The following is a 23,253-nucleotide window of genomic DNA, read 5'->3' as shown; positions in this document are numbered from 1 at the left end:
AGACAAGCATGCACAGACAAGCAGACAGCAATAGCCAGTATGTCTTTGTTGTCTCAGTGGTTACATTTTCAGAGGTAAGCGGTACCCCATGGAGATCCCCTGGTCACCTCCTTCTGTAACACTTCCTCCTTTGTGGGGTGGCCTGTGCACATGGAGGGAGGGTGGGCAAGGCTACCTGCTTTGCTGTGGCCTTGGCACCTAGTAAAGAAATGTGCTAAAAAGGAAATCTGGGAAGCTAAAAATGTAGTTCAAGACGAGAAGGTGCTTTTGCAAGGCCCATACGTGCTTTCAGGTCACACTCAGAGTCTTTTCAGAGCTGTGGTAAAAGGAACAATGCTGAAAAGTATCAGGGAGAACCACAGGGGATCGAGCAAGCACCGTAAAGCAAGCCGTATCTTTTTGCAGCTCCAGAGTCTGCAGCTTAACCCCTTAATCCTTACGCTGTTATGACAGGAGTTTGCTGGAAACTCCTTGAAAGAAGTGTAGTAGTTTCTCCTGGGCGACAAAATCTAGCCCACAGCAGAGCAGAGTGCCAAGATTCTTCCAAATAAAAGCTACCAGAGGGCACATATGATTCAGTCTGCACGTTTCCCTGCTGAATTGCAACACCATTGCCAGTGTCAGAGGATGTCATTATGAATGGGAACACCCATTTCACCATGTGGGTGAAACAACTGTGCTGAAGTAAATAGTGGAACTCTCACAACAGAGCCAGAGCTAGTTCTTTGACATCCAGTGCCAGTTTGTAACTTAGTGCGTGATTATGGTGCTCTCACAAGGCAAACTTGCTGATTGAATCTGAAGTCTCGTCCTCATCCCAAAATATCTGTTTGCTAGTTGGATTTGCAGTTTGTATTCCTTATTTCTAATTACTCATGGGTTTTCTTCATAAGGTGCTTTCTGAGCATGCAGAAGCAGAGAAATGAAACCTCCCTGGGCAGCAGATCCTTTATAAGCACTTTTCAAAGCCCTGTGCTAGAAATTCCAGAGGAGTCCCTGGGAATTCACAGGGTGAGGTAACACATGTCAGGTGAGGCAGATACCTCTCTGACCTATGTTCCTCTCGATCTCCTTTCTCCATCGCATCCAAATGGCTGAATACGAAAAATCAGTGATACGCACATCAAAGGATCTGTCTGATTTAGATCAGACTTCTGTTACTCCAAAGTTACTTTCGTAACCTAAAAAGCTTGTCTCCCTCCTGGAAATGTAGATTATATTTGGGCACACAGTGCTGGGGAATCCCAACATTAAAAATGACCAAAGTGATTGCCTGACATTATGTCCTTAACTACAGTGATGTCATTAATCATGGTATTTTGGCACAACAGTACGTACAGTTTACCACTGATGGGAAAATGGTATTTTAATATTTTGTGAGATCGCAGGACATCGGGGTGTTGTGTAGTAATACGACCTGTAACGTTACATGACTAACTGTGTTCCCTTTTTTAAGCTAATGATATGTGCTTATAGTTTATAAACATATAAATAAATGCATCTAGTTCAGCTGTAATATGTTTTTTATAGTACAGAAGGTTAGGCTAGGCTAATGCAGAATACTTTTGTGGATGACAGGCCCATATGCTGCTGCTTCTGGGTTGTTTGAGTCCAGATCCTTCTACTGTCTCTCACCAAATCATGAGTCCCTGTGAAAGTGGAACATACCCTTCTCTGACTCAGAAGCGTGCAGAGTACGGAGCTGGCAGGAAGATAGCGCGCAGCGCGTCAGACAGCACGCAGCATGCGAGGAAGGTGTGTGCCATCCCTGGCACGGGCTGTGGCCAGAAAGGGCTGCTTTGGAGCACAGAGCATCAGGAGCATGTTGTAGAGGGCGCGTAGACAAGCAGCAGCGCTTACGTGTGCCTCTCTGTCCAGTCTTTTGAAGACAGTGTCGGTACAGGGGAAAAGAGTGCGTTTTAACAGTATGATCGCCTGGAATTCAAGTCCTGGATGGTGTTTGTGGCTGGTGGAGCTTGTCAAACATGATCCTGACTTTTGCGTTGAAGATGCTAAGCGTTGTAGTGTGCTGCGGGTCTTAGTTGCCTTTGCTGGGTGCACTTGAATTATAGAGCTCAGATGCGGTGTGATGAGGTGTGTGTGCACGGACACGTCCTGTCAGTTTGTGTAGGGACTGCAAATACAATTTCCTCACTGCAGGAATACAGTCTGTAGTAAGAGTATGTTAGGGATCGGTGGCAGTTTGTCTTCCGATCCTGTCATTCCTCACATTTCTGTAATTACTCTGATTACTTTTAGGCAAGACATCCTCATACCTCTCTGTACCCACGCGGCTGCTTGTGCTTGCACTGTGTTGGCACTGTGATTCTGAATAGCACACTGCAAGAGGGGCTTACCCGGAGGTGTTTGTGCTCCTGACTTCCCTGCCGTGCTATTGCTGCATGCCCCACCGTGAGCTCATTCCTGTAAGGTACCGAGCTTTCTGGCCCTAGCCCAGTAAAGCACTTAAGGGCATATTTAACGTTAGGTATGTAAGTAGTTCTGTCTTCTTCAGGGGAGATGCCCATGCATTTAAGGTTAAGTGTGAACTTGAGTACCTCACTGGATTGGTGCCAAATTGCTTACCGTCCTGTAGGAACTCATTGTAGGTGTGTGATCTCTTTGGTCTCGGATCACGACTTAGGCCAACGTTGACATTTGCAGTAAGATTATATGCTGGATTTAACTCTGTCATTCAAAATCAGTAATTTTTAAGATCTTTGCTTACCAGCTTTATCAAAAAGTATTTGACTCCTACAAATTCTTCGGAATCTCTGCTTACGAGAAGAAGCTAATTCTGCTTAATTTCTTGCAGTATGCAAGAAATGCAATGCACAGAGCATTTTGTCCTACTTGGCTGTGTTTATTCTGGATGTATGTAACATTGTATTTCCAGAAACATGATGTGTAACTAGCAAGAGAAAAATGAAGTCTTAGATGAAGCTGTGAAAATATTTTGCAATTTTGTATTCAACTTGTTTTCCTCTTATCCATATCTCTTCATTTTGAGTATATCTGCTTACGTACACTGTTGAGGTGTATGTTATTGAACTTGATAGCATAAACTGTGTGTACATAAGTACATCATCTTCACGATTTCCATAGTCATTAAATCTGAAATTGCCAAATCTGATTCTCAGTTTCTTTTCAGAAGTATGACTGAGCACTAACAAACATTTTGGTGGGTCATAATTATAAAGTAGAAGCTCCTTAGCGAGGATATACAAGGCACGCTGTAACCTTTCACAAACGTGTTCCAGTAGCTCATGAGCTTTAAGAAAGGCTTTGCTTCTGTTGTTCCGTGGCTGAACAGGAGCTACTAGAATCTCAGATCTCTCCCAGAGATCCCAGGATCTTGTGGATCACAGATAAGCAGATGTATTAGAAGAGTGCTTAAATGAGGTAACATCAACAGGAGAGAGTTATAGGAAATTATCTAACTGTAATGAGAAATCTGGAAATTAGATTCGCAGTTGAAAAAAGTTGCATGGTAAGGAAAGGGCTCTGCAATATTTGAGGGAGAAAATCCTAAAAAATGAAAATTGGCTGAGACGGTTGCTAAATGATAAGATATTTCTGTTGAATTTTCATCTGCTGTTTAATGCAAGTAAGGATACATAACAGCCTGTTCTTTGAATTTTTGTGTTATTCAGTGGGTGATAAGTATGTGAGTCGGTACGTGCTCCTTAATTTATCGAGCATAATTTGTAACCCTGGGACAAATCTTAGCTGGTAGAATCAGGTGTTGAAGTCACCGGAGTTGCATCAGTTTAATCATGACCATTAATTTGCAGGAATGACATTTGAATTTGTCTGGTAACTCATTCCAAAAGATTCATGATCTTTTATTTAAGGGGAGATTTACGGACTTGTAAATATCATTTGGTATCAAAAATTGACCCTGTAATTAACTTTCCAGTGGTAAAGTCATCTCCTGTGTATTACCAGGCTGCTAGTATTTCATCTGATGCTTGACAGACTTATCGAATTAACATTTCTAGAGTGAATATTTCCGCCCAGTTGCAGTGAATTTCCAGTTTCGGTTTGCCCATGTTTGGTGTGGGAAGTAAGCCACACGAGACTTCTAAATTCTCACATTACCAGTAAGAAGAAGAGTTGCTTTTGTCGTCTGGCTTCACGAGGTGTTCTGAGTGAGAACTTTTGAGAGCCTGGGGACTCCTGGACAGAGGACTTCTTCCTTGGGACCAGAGAGTCATTCGAGTTGGAAAGAGCCTCAGAGGAGGTCTCCAGTTCAGCTTCCTGCATGCAGCAGGGTCAGCTCCGAGATCAGACAGGGTTGCGCCGGGCTTTGTTCTGTTGGAGCTTGAAAACTCCATGGATGGAAACTGCACAACCTATTCTGCAAAATTGTCCTTATCATGATTTTTCTTATTTAAAGTGTCATATCCACTGGAAACCTCCCTTTTTTAGTTTGTGGACATTATTGCTTGTTGTCCTGCATGCACCTTAGTAAAGAGCTTGGCTCTGCATCTCCCATCCCTCTGACACCGTGTATTTCTCCATGTCCTTGATAAACATACTGAGTAGGACATGTCCCAGGGTAGGTTCCCCAAGGAATTCCACCCGTAACTAGTCTGTAGGTAGAGTACAAACCATTAACTGATATCCCTTGAGCCTGATGATCCATCAAGTTTTTGACCCATCCAGCAGTCCTGCTGTATAGCCTTGTAACATCTCAACTTGGATACAAGAAGGCTGTGGGAAATGGTGTCAAGAGCCCTGCTAAAGCCAAAGTAAATGACACTGTCCTACTGTCCCACTGTCCTACCCTCCTCCACAACTCAGGTCATTTCATCCTGGAAGACAATCTGGTTGGTCAGGCATGAGTTATCCCTGTTAAATCTATGCTGGCTTTTCCCACTCACCATCTTCTCCTTCTTGTGCCCTGAAATGGCTTCCAAGATTTGCACCATGATTTTCCCAGGCAAAAAGTGAGGCTGACCAGGGTGTAGTTCCCCAGGTCATCCTTCTTGTCCTTTTTGAAGATGGGTTGCAATGTTTGCCTTTCTTCATTTGTTGGAGACTTTCTCTGATCTCCACAATCTCTGAAGTATGAGAGAATGACCTTGCAGTAACATCACTCTCTCAGCATCTTCCTACAGATCCCATCTGTTCCCTAGAAATGAGATTTCTTAAGAGACCCCTGGCTTAATCCTCTTCCGATACTAGTAGTTTCACTCCTCCTTGAACTCTTAGGCACAAAGGCCTGCAAGACCTTGCCAGTAAAATCAGAGCTTTATCTGCATCCCCTGTCAATAAATCCCCTGCCCTATTCAGCAGCAGGCCCACCTTGTCATTGTTTATTCTTCCATTGCTCTTGTGGTAGTAGAAACTCTTCTTGTTGCCCATAGCATCCTTAGCCAGTTTCAACACCGGGTGAGCTTTGGTTTTCCTGATGCTCTCCCTATATGTAGAGACAGTTCCTCCTTGGTAACTCGTTCCTGCTACCACATCCTTTATGTTGTTTTTCTGTGTTGTAGTTAAATCATGACTTCCCTACTTATCTAGCCCATCTCCTGATATGTCTGCTTGTTTTCCTGAGTTTTGTGCTTGTCCCAAAAGATTTGACAGCTTTCCTCAACTCCTTTTCCCTTCAAAGCTGCCTCTCGAAGGGATCCCGCTAACCGGTTCCCTGAACAAGCTGAAGTCTGGTCTCCTGAAGTCCAGGGGTCTGTACTCTGCTGTTCTTTCCTCTCTGCCCTCAGGATCCTGAACTCAGTTATTTCACAGTTACTACAGCAGAGACTGCCATTGATTATCACATCTCCTTTCAGTTCTTCCTTGTTTGTGAGTAGCAAATCCAGGAAAGCATCACCCTTCACCGGCCCCGTAGGACTGACAAAACCTGGGGTCCTATCTCCTTCACTTTGCCCCCAGAGCTCTGTAGTCCTGATTTGCTCCAGGCAGCGTCTTAGGTGCCCATGTGGGTGTGCAACAGTGGGTGGTAGTCTAAGGAATGGAAAATCATTGGCAGTCTCTCTGCAATGTACTGGATCAGGGCCCCTAAAAAAAGAAACCCGTTTTAACAGCAAGACTGTTTAGCAGATGTGTGCCTTCATCTCTCACAGAAGGGAATCTCCAACCACTGTCACCCACCACTTCCTCTTGCTCTCTGCTAGTGCTCAGTTCAAGCCCAGTTGGTTTCAAAGCCTTCTTTAATGGAGCTTGTTCTCCCTCGTTGCTTATTAGCGCGCTTCACTGATTCTGTAAATTCAGAACTGAGGGTGGAGTAGGAGCATTTCTGCTGCTGCAAGAAGTCACACGTTTCTAGCCTCCTGTGTCTCAGGAGCCTCCATCAGCCTCTTCCACGAGAGTAGCATCTGACTGTCCCTCCTGCCTTGCAGCGTGAGGCTCAGGATCTTTCTCCATGAAGACCCTCTCATTTCCTGCCACCCTCCCTCATGTTTTGCAGTTTGCACACCTGGGTTTGTCCTCCCGGCATTGCTGTGCAATATACTACTTAAAAAACCTGATGGAAATAAAATTTTGGAACAGTTCATCTCCTTGACTCCTAGCCATAATAAAGGCTCACTGCATGCACCAATATTTGTTGCCCTCTGATGTAGTAACAATTGATGGAAGAGTTTGAAGGGTGGTGAAGTTCAGAAGAAGAATGAGTTTCCATAAGATTTTTCCCTCTAGGAAAGACATTTTTGTATTGGAAGTGTTGGCTATTGCTATACAATGCTCACAAGTTTTGTGCCCTTTTGTATAGCTGCACCCATTTGTTCACTCTGGATTTGCAAACCCTTAACTTTTGCCTTTTGGCCAACTGCAGTATGTTGAATGTTGAGTGAGCTAAAATGCTGCCCTTTCCTCTGAGGTGTGCAATGTAAAAGAATGAAGAGGAAATCAAGACAGAAACTAGAAGTGGGAATGTGATTGCTGCAGCTGGAATCATACAGAGATAAATCTGAAAAAGAGATGCAAAATATGAAAGGAGTATAAATACCTTTCATGCCAATAACCAAACAGCATAGAAGGGTTGATCTTAAAAGCAAGATGCAAGTTAAGTCGAGATCTCTAAGCTTACCTGTTTATGTGAAGATTTTGGGGAACATTACAATAAAATAGAAGGGTGGAACTGAAGAATTTACAAAAAAAAAAAAGAAAAGTCTTCTGCAGCAGTACTGTCTTTTCTTTTGTATTTCTAGTTTTTGAATGAGACTGGAAGTGTTACAGCGTAGATGACTGTGGAGATGAATGACTCTTCAAGTATAAGGGAAGTTTAGACTGTAAATGTGTTTTAGGGCTGGATTTATCTGTGAAAGAAAAAGCTCGGGAAGGCCCTACAGTGCTGTAACCCCATTAGTCACAGTGGAAGAAGTAAAAGGGCTTGTTAAAAAAATAAATGCACTTGGAAGAGGGATGACAGAAGGGTGAAAGCAGCAGCTGCACCCTGGAGGGAATGGGCATGCTGGAGAAAGAGGTTGCAAAGGAGAGGAGACATTTTTTGTTGTGACTGCCCACCATCTGAATTCCTCCTCTCCGTATCTGTATTAGCTCAATGTCGCATTGACCCTCCCTCTAGCAAACAGAGTGAGGGGAGGAGGCTTCCACACTTGTCAGTACCGGTTCCTCAGTCAGATGAGGAGGATGCACTGATATGACACTAGTTCTTTTACTAGTATGTGGGTCAAAATAAAATCTGGCAGCAAAGCTTTTCAGAGACTGGGTGAGTCCTCCCCTCTTCTGCGATCTTATTGTATGGAGTCTGCAAGGAACTTAGGGTGGTTTGTCTTCCTCACGCTGCTGTACGGTGCACTGAGAAAAAAATCCTAATTCTCTTGGAAATCAAAGCCTGGAACACTTCATCTCCTCACTCCTTGGTCTGAGCGAGGGCTCAGTGTCTGCACCAGTGCTGGAGTTTGTTACCCTCTGATCTAATAAAAAAATGAGTTAGCTTTTTCCACTTCAAAATGCTTGCAATCAGGTTTTTTTTTCCCATATATGACACAGATCTCCATGGTACTGAAGTCTCATACCAAACTGGGTTTTATTGAAGTTCTGTGCCAGTACATGACAGTTCCTATGTCTTCTTCCTGTTGCATTAAAAAAAAAAAAAAAAAAAGATCTTTAAATATGAAAGTTAATCAAGTCTTCTTTTACTCCAAGTGGCAGTTCTTGCAAGCTAATTAAAATAATTCAGATGACTGAAAAAGATTTTAATTGACTTAGGATTGCTGTTCAGAAAAAATGTATTTCTATATGGGAAGGCTTTTTGGGGTTAAGCCATCATCCTAGCATGCAGGAGAGCTGGATTCAGCTGTTACCATGTTAGAGATTTGCTTCATAACTTTGAGAAATGCATTCACATTTCTGCAAAATGTGGATTTTAGAGGTCCCTTCTTACACTGTCTCTTGTGTGTTAAAGCAAAATAAGTTCTCAGAAGGCTCCTGTAGGTTTAGGGATCTGTCCTTGAGCCTGAAATTCTGGGCATTTTATGCTGATGTATGGGGCTTGTTCCCAAAGACATGGTTCTGCCTGAGCTCTTCTCCCAATCCCTCACACAGTAAGGGCTTCCTCCCAAAACTTGGTTGTCTACAGTAAAGGTGATAGGTCTGGGTTATTTGGCTTGGGGTTTCTTGTTCCACAAAATACAGGGATTTCCTGCACAATTTTTTCTTTCATGAGCTGCTTTCACACATTTGACTCTTAACTTCATCCAGTTTGGACAGAGAATTGTAGGTAACATTTTGATTTTAAAGTTCATGGAAATACCTTTTTGCTCTCCCTGACATGAACTTTATGCTGCTTTACATAATTTTTATATTTATGTAATAAGGTCTCAACTTCCTTTAGTGTAAAGCAGGAAACCATGCAAGCGGATGAAGCTCTTCATTTTCTGACATGAAAAAAAAGGCTGTGTGTTTGAAGTCTGCTTTCTCCAGAACATTTGCATGCTTTTAAAAGAGTGTATACGTAGCCCTTATAATACATGATGTCAGGTGATGGGAAAACATGGCTTCATTGAGAAGTACTGGCAATCCAGAATAGGTCTGGGGCCTTATGTCCCCAGAAAGAGAATTTTTTTTTTGCAAAGTAATGTGCTGCTATTAGACTAAATTTGTGTCCCACTGAGATCAGTGGTTTAGCTGCAGAATATGTAATCCCTATCATGGATATGACCAGTTGCCATGTATAAAAATGTAGTTTTATGTGACATTTCCAAAGATATGCTGCTCTGAAATTCTGCCAGAATAAAAATGTCACCCACACTATTTTCTGAAGTTGAATTTTCTGAGAATCTTTCCAGGGATTCTCTTTTTTTTAATTAACATTTTGCAGTACAGGTGAATAGTTTTGTAATGATTTTCTCCTATATCTGATTTTCAGGAGGAACGATCAATCAAGAAATCACCTACCTTGATTCACTCTGGATTAGCAGCTGTTTATGGCACAGTTGTTTTAAATCAGATAGTTCTCTTTCTGGGAACAGATGATGGACAGTTACTGAAGGTAAGTGGAGTGTGGGAATTCCTCCCTTCTGCATCAGCTACTACCATGCTCAAATGCAGTATTTTTTCCTATTGTTTAGACACTGGATTATAAACAGATATAGCACCCTGAATCTCTGAATTTCTTTTTTGTTTGTTTGTGAAGTAACTACTGTATTGTTACTTGGAGAACAAGATAACTTCCAAAAGCAATTATGTACCCTGTTTAGAATTCATGGAAGCATTTCATTAATCTGCTAATGCCCACGGTAATCAATTTATGGACTGTGGAGTTCTCATTTACTCTGTCTTTTGTTTACTTCCTTGCTTTGATTTTCTGTTAAGTGAGGTAAAGAGCGTGGCTGTCCCCTCCAGTCTCTCCAGCCAAGGACCGCTGGGACCCAGCCCGGTGCCTGGGGTCCTAGGGTCTCAGCCCAGGCTGGGGATGCGGCTGCTGCCTTCCCCTTCGCAGGTCTCACCAGCAGCAAAGCTGAGCATGTATCTAGAGACACACGGGCTGCCTTCAGCAGCACTTACACACGGGCCTCATGTAAAACACAGATACAGACAGATGAGGCCCGTTCCTCCTCTCCAGTTGGTAGAGACGGAAGGTCACTGGTGCAGGCACACACAGAGCGCTCTCCAGGTTCACACAGGTGTGAACCTGTGGTGCAGGCACACACAGGTGTGGATCCTTCAAGTACCGGCATGGCTGCTCTGTCTGCCTAGCACCCGTGACCAGTTTCTCGGCCAGCTTACCAACTTTACGGGTGGCCTACTGGCTGGTGCAGCCTGAAGTTTGCTGCACACACACAGCACTCACAGACTCGTCCCTCACGCACACCGCATTCATAGGTCCCCCTGGGCGTACCAGCATGGCCCCCCTGCCCGCCTGATACCCCTGCCTGGATCCAAGGTGCCCGCTACTCGCTGCCTGGTCCAGCTTAAAGTTTGCTGGCAAATACACAGGCACACCCCACGCACACCAGGCTGGGGAAGACATAGACACGTGGCCCCCTCCAGCAGCCAGCACCAGGCACAGGGGCTGCAACCTGCAGCCCCACTCCAGCCGCTGGTGCAGAGCCCGCACTCGCCTCACCCGCGCCGGCCCCCCCCAGTAGCTGATTTGGGAACACAGACCGCCTCCACCCCGTGGCAGGGAGCAGAAGACCCCACTCGCTCCAGTATCTGATGCTAGGACCCCACTCGCCCCAGTTGCTGGCACCACAGGCTGGGGACAGCTACACCCCCCGCCTGACGCCAGCAGCTGGCACTGACGTTCCCTCACACGCACACAGGTCTGGCCAGGAGCTGGCAAGTAGTCCTTGCAGCATGCACGCTGAGGGACAGTATGAATATGCACAGAGAGAGTCAAGGAAAGATTTAATGAGGAAATATGAGAAGATAGGACAGACTGTGGTGATCAGACGCAGGACTTGGCCAGACAAGTGCACTGACAGGCCCCGGTACATGTGACAGGCCCTCTTATACCCTTTTAAACCTCTCCCCACCTCTTTGTCCCTCCTGCCCCTGCACATCCCTGTGGGTTTGCAGAACTCTGCAGTTTCTGCACCCCTCCCAGTCTCCATGGCTCTCCCGGTTCACAATCTTGTCAGCTGTAAAGTCCAGGTTGACCTTCCTGGAACCAGAACCTGCAATTCAATAGCCCAGAGACGAGTGTGACTGGGAAGTTTTTGTCTTGTGACTGTCTCCCAGATTAGAAGTCCTCTATCAGATAACCCTGCTGGAATAAAGATTCCCACATTGTCTCATGCCCTCATCGATTTCTATTACTGACCAGACTTGGTTCCCATCACTGCCTCCCTTTTCCTTGTTGCCTTGGAAAAGGTCCTTGACCAGGTACTGTTAAAGGAGCAGACACTCTCCTTCTACAAACCCTTTCATTTACCAGTGGAAATATTAAATATTGGTAGATTTGGGGAGCACGTCAAAAGAGCATATTTATTTGTTTGTTGGCCTGTATGATGTGAATGGCTGTCCATTAGAGAGAAAATTCAAGGCTCATTTTGCCTTAGCTTCTGAATAGTTGACCTACGCTAGCTTAAATAAGTCGCTTAGAAGTGAAAGTCATCTTATCTCACTATGAAACTTTTCAACCATCCAGCCAGAGGTCTTTTATGCTTTATTTTTTTCCGAGTTTTGCTAGAATGTGTATTTCCTGTCTACACTGCAAAGGATGACTCTAATTTTTTGTTTCTATTGCAGACAGTTGGAAAGGAATATAATAAAGAGCTTGAAAAGCTTTTGTCTATTTGATCACACTGTGCTTTTGGTAATGAAAAACAGAATTGAAGTCTTTCATGTCTCCTTAGCACAGTAGAGACCATGAACGTGACCTTGTTTAGTCATGTTTATGGAAGAAACTTGTATCAATGTTAGTGTGCTTATTAACTTGCAAAATAAAGTTTCTGTGGTCTCTAGTTCTGTTGAATTTGGTGAGAAGGGTGATGGAAAACTACCGTTGAGCAGAATAAGAAAGAACCACTTTAGATGTGTACTCACAGAAGCCACAAAGAAACTTCTGTCTTGGAGACTGTTGTCAATTACTTGCATAGATCCACTTTTACATTATGGGTACCTGGATGTTAGTTTGTTTTCTGAGGACTAGTACTCTCTTCTCCACTCATAGGAGTACTTAACACAATATGATGGGGATATAGGTGTCTCTTCCATATTCACTTTCTGTGACAGTCATGAATATACTTGGTGAGTGGGATGTTTCATACACTAAAGCAGTGCCAGGTTCAGTGCAAAATGTGGCTGCTGTGTATGTTGTAGAAATTCTGTTCTGATGGTCTTTTCTTCCATCTTTCCACAGCGTGAGACCCAGTGCAGTAGGTAAACAGTATCAGGGCACAGTAAATCATCTCAGAGACTCTGGTGTAGTTACTGAAAAGACAGAAATTAGTCTTTTGGTTAAAATACTAACTGATCAATAAAAGGGTTTGTGAATAATTTTCTTTCATGTGTTTTAGGCTATTCTTAATGAGGATATGGAATCTAACTGCCCAGAGGTTTTATATGAAATTAAAGAAGAAACCTCTATTTTCCCCAAACTTCGACTTGATCCAGTAGATAATAACTACATCTATCTGTCATCTGCCAATAAGGTAAGCACAGCATTAAAAATAATAATAATAAAATAAACTGTTGCTCTAAGGATTTCTGACACTTTAGAGGTGAAGCATCATTATGGGTCAGAGTCCAAACTTAAACATCCAAACTGCAGTTACCAGCTTTATACCTAAGACTGGGCTATGTTCTCTAAGTTTTGGTTGCATTTCTGCAGAGCTCAGAAGAGCTTCTGTTTCCATGGTGCTGCCCACTGTTGTTCTGATCCAGCAAAGCCCTTAATCCCATGATTATTTTATGTCATTCAATCAAGAGAGGCTTTTTTTTTCTCTTTTTTCCTGGAGGCTGGAATCATGCAGAATCAAGCCTGGAGGTTGCAAACAAAACTTGTAGACTCTTTGGAGATTGAGCTCCTCTGAAGTGGTAATCCAGGTATTGGTAGGCCAGGGCTTGCTATTCAATTATGCATTTTCTGATGTGGAGAAATTTCTTAGTTCGTGAGAGATGGGTTTGAAGTCTTAGTCCTGATGAAGTCAGTGATAAAGTTCTCACTATCTTCATTTAGGCCTAGACTTAACAAACAAATAAACAAAACAACCCCAGAATTAGAAGTGATTAATGTGTATGCATAGTGAGGCCAAGAAGTCCGGCAATCCCTGGAAGCTGCTGCGTGTGGGCATCTGAGTCAGAGCCACATCCCAACAGTGGCTCCCAGGAACCTGTGTAGTCATTGCAGCATGCCCAGCAGCAGGGCTGCTGAGCATCAACTCAGCAAATTCCATTGTCTCGCCAGCAGCTGGGAAGATGGAAGTGAAAATATAAGGGCTGGCTGTCCATTTTAGCCGGACAGGATTTTACCCAGCACTTGGTTACCTTCATTTACATTACAGTAAGATCCCTTCTCCAGCAGTGGACATACCATTTTAACCTGCCGTCTGAGAGAGTGGGTAAGTTGGTGGGACAACTCCTGACTGATACAAACCATCTATCACAAATGCAGAAGGTTTCAAAATTTCTGTCAAAAATATATGTAAATATTCAAAGGAAAGACTCGCGTTTTCTTTGGCAAGAGCAACTTGTTACAGAGGAGCAACGGCTTCTAGGAATAAATGCCTTTCTAATCATCTCTTGTAGCTTAAATAAGGCATCTACACTGTCTTTTTTTCTACTTGCTAGTCGTCTAAGATGTTGTCTAGTTTCTGAAATTAAATCTCAAACACTTTCAGATAAACTGAATTTTAAAATTTGTAGTTGGAAAAAGTAAATGCAGTTCTGCAGAAAGCTATATATCCTTCTTTCTGTTCACTAAACATAGAAACTTTTGATTTTTACAGATTTGTAAACAAATGGTTTGAATCAGGAACATTTTTCTTATTAAAATTATTAATTAGCACTGTTATTAATAGCATTATTGTATTTGTAAACAGCTTTCTCTTTTTCTTTTTCCTTTCCTTTTCTGAAAATGGCTGACTAGGATATTCAAGCTGAATGTACAAGTATAGATATATACAATACAGCCACAATTATTTATATTTGCTTATTGAAACAGCATTTGCTTGCATGCATGCTAAGTAGTTGCATGCGCTTGTTCCAGTGTGCACATGCAGTTACCTGACATGTTGATGTAAACACAGATGCATTTTGTTTTGCGCATGCATTTTTGGATGCATCTTCATCTATCATTTAAAAATTTCAGTTCTGATGAGAGGAAAACTATCCTGCTAAGCAGAGCGTTATTTGTAAAATACGCCTCTTTTCTATTATTACCTATAACTCACTATGCTAATCAGTCTTTCCTGCATTACTCTGTCCATGCTGGCCTTTGAGTAGTACAACCAAATTGTCATTGTCAGAGGAGTTTCATCATCTGATGACAAAATGCAGTGTGTGTAAAATAGGCCGCATATTTCTATCCAAAGGTCTCCTGGCAGAGGGGAGTCTGTAAGGAAACTTCCCTGAAGGGATTGTGCTTGGTTGCTCTCAGAATTTTAACGGTAACCCTCAATTTCCCTGTTTCTGGAGGCTATTTTAATTCAGCGTATTATTGCATTCTTTGGTTTTAGGTGAGAAGAATACCAGTTGCAAATTGCAGTAGATATGTTTCCGAGCAAGAATGCTTATCTGCAAAGGATCCCTACTGTGGGTGGTGTTCTTTGAATCGAAGGTATTTTCTGGTATTTTAGCCTTGCATATAAAAGCAATGCATTATTACTCAGTGTACATTTTTACAGGCTTGGGGGTATTCAGCATCAAGATTGTATCTACTGAACTTTTATGAAATCAATCATAGCCATAATTACGAGCGACTTTATTGTTATGTGAAAAGGAGCTCTGTACCTTTTAGAGCCTATGTTAACCCTCAGACTTTTGAGATCTATCCATAAAATGTATGTTGGGCTAAAAAGAAGAAATTGCTCTGGTTTTAGAGCAGATAGTTTTGCTTTCTAAATTGATTGAGAGAGAAAATTGTATACTCATACCTGAAGCATCTTAATAGTTGCAAGTCTCTTGCAGGTTAGTAGAGGGAAAGAGCGCTCAGTTGTCTTCAATATTCACAATTCCCTGCTTTGGATCCACTGCCTTTGGTTTAGGCTAGAGGAGAATTAGTTTCTAAGTACTTCATCCTTGCATTTGAGTGATTAGGTTTGCTGCTTTCTTTGAATCAGGTTTTAAAGCTACTGCATGTCTTTGGCCTGGATTTAAGGAATTCCTGGGTCATCGAGCCTAGTCTTGGCAATTGCAAGAAATCACATAATGTAAACCCACCATAAACTAATAGAGCTCCATCTTAAATTTAGATAGGCTTTTTGTCCTGCTTGTTCTGATTGCATGGCTATCCAAGTGTTTATTTTTTTCCTGGTTAAAATCTCTCTGTTCATTTTTATCACACGTGTATCTATGGAGAGGTTATACTTGTTCTAGTGCCCACAGTGCCTTGGTTTTCCCTGTCCCTCACATTTATTGTCCCCTGGTTTTGCAGTCCTGTTCTTCACTTTCATTATGCTGTGCTGAAACAGCTCCTTTCACGTAAGGCACTCCTTTCTTCAACTCCATTCCAGTAGATCTTCTGTGAAGTTTTTATGCATCCTTTTAAAATAAGGATGGCCCGGGCTGTCAAAGTGTTCCACAAGAGATTTCAGCTTGTTCAGTTGTCTTTAATCCCTCCCGGTCTGTCCAGGAAGCACCTTACTTTGTGTGTCCTGGGATCATAAATGTCTTTTTCATGACTGCATCACATTGATGGGCCACAATCATCCATGATCGAATAAAGCCCCCAGGCCCTTCTGTTTCTCTGTTTTCTTTCCAACTGATGAGTTTCCAGTCTATAGCACATATGGGTTGTGAGATTTTTATTGCTGTAGGTACATGTTCTTGTACTTGTGCTTTGAAATGCCATCCCATTTCAAAGTTATCCAAGCTTTCCTGTGTGGTAGTCTCATCCTACTCTGCATGGCAATGTTCCCAACGTTGTATCATCAGCTGATGTTATCAGTGTATACTTTATTTTTATGCCAGTTCATCACTGATGAAAACATGAAGTAAAACTGGTTAAAAGATTGATTTTTAAGGAATTCCACTAGTAACCATCCTTTAAAAGGTTAATACAACTCATTTTGGTTTTGTTTCAGTGTTACCATGATTTTGCTGAAGATTTGCTTCTTTGTGTTTGCAAAGGTGGTTATCAGAAGAGAGTAGGTGTTTATTCTCTAGTGTGCTTTCTTTTGTTTGTTTTTTTTTTTCATATCCTCTTTTCCTGTCTTATTAGAGACTCTATAAGTTACAGTGTTAAGCTTTTCAGGCTTCTAGTTACCTTATAAAGAGCTTACAAATAACAGTTTTCAGTCAGTAAATCCCCTACTTAGTAGGGGAATCACCGTAAGTTTCCACCCAGTTGAAAAAGAAGTAGTTTACTCTTTTGGAGAAAAAACGAAGTACTGTAATATGGATCTTCTTCAACACCTACATATTTTTTCATTGTTAGCACTTAGCATCATTAAATGTTTTTGTGAAGAGAGAGCTCTAATTAAAGTTTTAGAAAAAGAGGACGTTTTTAACAGATACTTTTATCAAAGTCCACTATAGAAATATATTCCATAATATTTTATTCTTTTTTGAAAAAATGCACATGGTGTTGTCACAAAAGTTTTTATTTTGAATTAGAGATCAATTATATGTTTTATACTTTCACTTGAAAATAAATTTTATGTTAAATACGCACCGAATTTTTTAAATAAAACTTAATAGCAGGGCTTCATTTTGAAGACAGTATGAACTCAAATCCGGTATTTTGATGAAAAAATATGCATATTTTATTACAGATGAAACAAAATGTTGCCAATCTTCCCATGTCTACTCTGTCTTCCATAAGGACAAATATATAAATTCCTCTTTTCCCTTAAAATCATTCAAAACAATTAGTCATAGCATAGTGTGATTTCTCCTAGTGTTTATAGATTTTCTATAGATGAATCAGATTTACCTGAAGTATGTTGAAATTATTCCAGTACAAGGCACTGATGTTTTACGTGTATTTTCAATATGGAAATAACACAGTATGTCTATGGGTGCCTGAAATCTGAACCTGAAGTTCCATAGGGTATTTAAAGCAGATGGTGCCCCTTTGCCTCTCATGGAAGCCTCAGAATCCTGCTCTCTCAATTTGCTCTCTTCCCCCAGTTAATTAATTAATCTCACCCTCTGCTTTGTGTCTTGTCTTGCTACTATGTCTAAATTCTCTTTTGTGTTGGACAGGGTCTGGGCTACTCCACCTTTCCAAGAAAGCCAGACTGCAGAAACTTTCAGCTACTTTTGCTGTATTGATATTTTTTACTTTCTTAGTATTTCTCTGAATTTGTATGTAAATTTTCAGAACCATGTGATTCACAAATAATATTTATCTGTTGTATGCATTACAGCATGCTTGCAAATAGTGTAGATTGTCTCAAAATAGGAATACAACAAAATAATCTCATCCTTAAATGAGTGGACTTCTTGTTACTCTTGGCTTCTACAGGGCAATTGTGAAAATTTATGCTGAGAGGCATCAGATGCTCTACTTCCCCTTTTGTGTCTGTTTCCTATGAAATGACAATTTTCCATTGCCAATTCTCTTAAAGTTAAACATCAGCTTTTAGAGCAACAAAAGACAATTTTTTTTTTCCTGGCATAGGCAATTACAGACCTTGGTCCTAGGTGATAGTACATTTTTTGCAATGAAATTGTTAGATTCTTCATTGTAGTTTAGGGAAGCTGGCTCCCTCCTTGTGTTGCCCTGGCAGCCTAAGAATGTAAATATCTTTGTCCTGAGATGGTTTTAAATATTCAGCTTTATCAACTGTTTTCTTTTTTAATATGTTAATATTAGTGTCACTGAGATGTATGTGTTTATTTAGTGCCAAGTCTGACAAGTACATTGCCTTGCATGGTCAAGAGTGTGATCCTCAGCCCATCAGAAACTTTTGAATGCCTCTCTGCCATGCCTCATTGCCAGTGAAAATTATTTATATATACGTATTTTAGCATCTGGTTTATGGACATGAGTTAATGACAGATCCCAACCATCCTTTGTAGTTCTAAAGCTGGTGCTGATGGACCTTTGTGATGTCAGTAAGCTGAACAGAGATATAAATGAGACTTAAATTTGTCCTGATTGTTAGCCATTCTTTCAATTTCTGACAGTGTAGTTGTGTTCTGAATGTATTCAGATGCAAAGCTCCACCAGGTTCTTACATAGCGGTTTCCTCAGTTAGACCACAAAGGAAGTGACCCCGTGATTAACTTCATTGCTATTGCCAACATCTTAATTTACAGAGAAGGTGGCCTTAGGGTTTGTATGGTTTGTGGGGTTATTTGGGGCATTTTGGAAAGTGGTGGACATGTTTCTTGAAAGTCTTTTATGTGTTATTCCTTCTGAAGAACAAAAACATTGTGAAATATGTTCAAACAGTGAGCTCCTCATGGAAAAATTATACCAAGGTCCATGCTCTGCAAGAATGTCCACATTTCTAGTTTTTAGCAAAAGAATAGTTCCCTAATAAACATGTCACTGGTCACATAATTGAAGCAAGACATGTTTCTACCTTTTGTAGAAAAGTATTATTATTAAAGCATTAAGTATCACATTTATGAATATTCGAATTAATATTAAAATATTAAGTTATATGCATTTGGCAGTAACTTGTCTTTACTTGCTAGCTATAGGAAATTACTTGAAGTTAATCTATGAATTGTTCATTAGCCGTTCGCACCAGACAATATTTTAAAGCTTAATCTTTCAGACTCAGTGACTGTCCATGTAATTTGTATTCCAATATTCTCTTTTTTATTGCATGCTTTAATATGTATTATCCTTACAGTACTTATATATCCTGGTATTCCCTCCTTCTTACTTAATTTTGTGCTGTTGTATAGTTTTTCTTTCCTGCAATTTGACGTTTACAACATTTTTGTTTGCTTTTTGCCATCCTACTTCTGAAATTAATTTTATTAATGAAGATGTAGAAATCTGTTTTGAACTACCTTTTCAAAACAGGTGTTTTTAACCAAGAGCAAAGATTACCATTCACATCAGTGGACAATAGAGGTGATTAGGAAAAAGAATTCATCTCAGCTCTACACATTTGAAGCGTAGCTCCACATCTGAGCTTCATCTCCATCTCCTCTTAGTCTTATTGGAGAGAAGCAGCAGAATCTATAGTGTGATTAATTTCATATTTGTGTGAAAGTCTAAAATAACTTAGGAGAATCTTACCCTGAAAGAGCATATTTCTCCCCATTGAGTGTAGAGTGAAAAGGGGTCAGATCTAGAGCTGTACAATGAAGCAGTTGAAAGTGGGGGTGATGTATTCCATCTCAGGCTACCACGTCCGTTGTTACTGGCTAAGTATCTTGTATATGTTTAAGTTCCGTTGACTTAATGAGGACCCTAGAGCATATATCAATGGAGAGTAATTTATTCTGATAAGCAGAAGATTTTGTTGATTGTTTCCCTGGAGCTTTTTGCAGTTTTAACCATATTCCTGTAAAAAAATCAATAGTGTTGCTGTAAAAAATCAATAGCATACTAAATAAGTTGAAGTACAGTGTCTGAAAAAAAAGCCATCATAAAGAAGCTAGTATAATTTTATGTATAATTTTAGGTGCACATTAAAAGAAAATTGTACACGTTCAAACAGCACAAAGGGTTGGTATAACATTTCACATGCACCTGATAAAGATCTGAAAATCCTGCTAAGTTTCCCTGCCAGAAGTCAGGTATGTATACCCAATTTTATGTGTATTTGTTTATTGTGACTTAAAATGTGTCATTTTGTCACTTACTGCAGCTTCCCCTCTTTTGTCACTACATTCCATATACATGTCCTTCTTACCTCAACAATTGGCGAAAGTACTGGAAATCTCAGTATGCTGAATATGTAGATCAGACAGATGTTCTTCTCCTCTCCCATAAAGTGTATCTTGAAGCTATACTTCATGATGTTGACTCAAAGATTCACTATGCTGGCAAAGAGAACTATTCCATTATATCACTATCAGCTATTTTCCTATTTCCAGTGAATATGGATTGAGTGCATTATGTAAGTTCTGAGCTTGGTAACAAGTTACAAAACATTCACTGGGGCGCATATGCTAACACAAATGCGTCTTTAAGTGCTTGATATTAGTATTTACTCAGTATCTGTTCACAGCAAACATAGCCTTGAGTATTTGATTATCAAGTATTGTGACCGGCCACTTAATCTGCATGCTATTGTTTCTGGTTTCCTGATTGAATGCATTAGTGTGTTCATATTTGTAAAGCACTCTCAGCGAGAAACAAAGAATAATTAATTACAAGACAAATTCTGTTTCATAATTAAGTGCAGTTTGGATATGGATGCAAATGTAGGCTCTCTGTGAGGACTTGTTATGTTCTTGCTCAAATATTTTGAAGGCATTATAACAGCATGTAATACTTTTATAGCAAAATTCTTTTTTTTTAGATCAAAAATATTCCAGAATGCTCCCCTCACATACCTTAGAGATCCATTTAATTTCCATAAGTAAGCAATGCTGTTCCTTTCAGGACTCTTTGTATTGTTTTTCCTGTTGGGAGTGGGCCTCTCCTTGGAGAGGCTACCTAATGAGTTGTCTGCTTCTGCCACAAAAATTGTCTTTCCTGCATTTCATAGTTTCAAGTTTTCTGTAAAAACGAGATGACAAGTTAACAATTTTTACAAGAAATATATTTTTATGTTTTTATTGTTTTATAGGTCGCTGTGTCTACAAGCATAAGCAAAACCCTTACTTCCTGTATGATAGAAATTGTAAAACCTATTGAAATATTTTGTGAAAATGTAGTGCTGAAAAACTCGTCCTGTTTCTGCAGTCTAACTACTCTGGTGACAATGGATCATGGTATGTTTTAATATTACATTTATTTAGTACTTATTCGCTGTCTTTTATTGCTGAGGAGAACTGAGCACAAATACTAGCCTTATGAGTATAATAGTACGTAATACTCTTTATTAAATGTCATTGAAAAAAAGTTCCTGTTCTGTCAAGTGATTTGGGTATGCTTACTCTGTTCTTGATAATTAAATATCTGTTAATATGGAATCCTCCCTAGAAGTAATAAAACATATTAACCTATAACTAGAAGCAGCTTCTTCAAATAAGCCTATAGCAGTGCAGTCTCTCGGCTTTGGGGAGTATGTTTACGTGGTGCAGTTAGCAGCTGTGTAAGGAAACTTCAGGTAGCTGCAGTGACAATCAAGCTGGCTGGAGTCATGGAAGCAGTGTTGTTCCAGTGCCCTGCCTTGACAAATTAACCTATCTTAGCCCTTCTCTCACCTGCAAACAGAATTTGTCTTTGCAAAAATCAGTACTGGCATAAGTAAGAGGAGAATCTGTGAATGTCTGTACAACAAATAATCTCAACATTCAGTGAACCCCTCGGTCAACCTAGCTTAGATGCTTGTAAGAATGGAATTTTCCCAATTAGATGATTAGTAGAAAAATACATGGTTCAAGGGCAATTTGGCTGGTATATCTTTTTGAGTTTGACTTGATTTCTTTAATCTTTCTGAATTACTGGTTGAATCCATTTGCTATTAATAATTTTTGTACTACTTTGTTCACTGGTAGTTCTCAATTAGAGACGTGAGCCATTTGTACTGGATGCATAGATTGTGCCATCTGTTTTGTGCATCCTGTGGGAAACTTTTGTCCTGGAGAAACTGGCTGCTCATGGCTTGGACAGGTGTACAGTATGCTAGGTGAAGAACTGGCTGGATGGCTGGGCTCAAAGAGTGAATGGAGTTCAATCCCGTTAGCAGCCGGTCACCAGTGACGTTCCCCCAGGCTCAGTCTTGGGGTTAGTTCTGTTTAGCTTTTTTGTCAATCTGGATGAGAGAATCGAGTGCACCCTTAGTAAGCTTGCCACCAAGTTAGGTGGCACTATCGGTCTGCCTGAGGGCAGGAGGGCTTTGCAGAGGGATCTGGATAGGCTGGATTGATGGGCCGAGGCCAATCCCATGACATTCAACAAGGCTAAGTGCGGGGTGCTGCACTTGGGTCATAACAACCCCAATGCAGCAATACAGGCTTGGGGAAGAGTGGCTGGGAAGCTGCCCAACAGAAAAGGTCCTTTGGTGCTGGTCAACAGCTGGCAGAACACGAGCCAGCAGCAGGCCCAGGTGGCCCAGAAGGCCAACGGCATCCTAGTCTGCATCAAAAATAGTTTGGCCAGCAGGATGAAGGAAGTGTTTGCCCCCTTGTACATGGCACTGGTGAGACCACACCTCGAGAGTATTGTGTTCAGTTTTGAGCCCCATGCTACAAGAAGGATATTGAGTTGCTGGAGCATGTGCAGAGAAGAGCAGCAAAGCTGGTGAAGGGACTAGAAACCTAGACTTATGAGGAGCAACAGAGGGAACTGGGGTTGTTTAGTCTGGAGAGGAGGATGAAGGGAGATCTCATCACTGCCTACAGCTACCTGAAAAGAACTTGCAACAAGGAGTGTGTTGGTATCTTTTCTCACATGACAAATGATAGGACACAAGGAAACAGTCACAAGTTGCAGAAGAGGAGGTTTAGGTTGAACATGAGGAAGAATTTCTTCATGGAGAGCATGGTCAAACATTGCAATGGGCTGCCCAGGAAAGTGGTGAAGTCCCTATCCCTGGAGGTACTTGGGAGATGTGTGAATGTGGCACTAAGGGACATGGTCTAGTGATGTGACTCAGTTGATGGTTGGACTTGATCATAGAGTCATGGAATCATTAAGGCTGGAAAAGACCTCCAAGGTCATCTGGTCCACCCATCCTCCTACCACCAATGTCACCCACTAAACCTAGTCCCTAAGCACCACATCCATCCTTTCCTTCAACACCCCCAGGGACGGTGACTCCACCATCTCCCTGGGCAACCTGTTCTAATGCCTGACTGCTCTTTCTGAGAAGAAATGTCTCCTATTTCCAACCTAAACCTCCTCTGGTGCAACTTGAGGCCATTCCCTCTAGTCCTATCGCTAGTTATCTACGAGAAGAGGCCAACCCCCAGCTCCCCACACCTTCCTTTTGGGTAGTTGTAGAGAGCAATAAGGTCTCCCCTGAGCCTTCTCTTCTCCAGACTAAACAACCCTAGTTCCCTAAGCCGCCCCTCACAGGACTTGTGTTCCAGGCCCTTCACCAGCCTTGTAGCCCTTCTCTGGACACACTC

The 23,253-nt window shown here is 41.3% G+C and overlaps 1 protein-coding gene across 1 annotated transcript in view; it reads left to right on the top strand.

The window, feature by feature from the left end:
• PLXNC1 (plexin C1) overlaps positions 1–23,253 on the top strand; it is a 71,931-nt gene that overhangs the window by 1,863 nt on the left and 46,815 nt on the right. Inside the window, exons 2-6 of the mRNA XM_013182534.3 lie at positions 9,359–9,481; positions 12,456–12,590; positions 14,616–14,716; positions 19,692–19,806; positions 20,805–20,949. Of these exons, the coding sequence (XP_013037988.3) occupies positions 9,359–9,481; positions 12,456–12,590; positions 14,616–14,716; positions 19,692–19,806; positions 20,805–20,949 (619 nt within the window). The remainder of the gene's footprint in view (positions 1–9,358; positions 9,482–12,455; positions 12,591–14,615; positions 14,717–19,691; positions 19,807–20,804; positions 20,950–23,253) is intronic.

Source organism: Anser cygnoides, chromosome 1 (assembly GCF_040182565.1).
Source record: "Anser cygnoides isolate HZ-2024a breed goose chromosome 1, Taihu_goose_T2T_genome, whole genome shotgun sequence".
NCBI lineage: Eukaryota > Metazoa > Chordata > Aves > Anseriformes > Anatidae > Anser > Anser cygnoides.
This window is presented reverse-complemented; position numbering and strand designations above follow the sequence as displayed.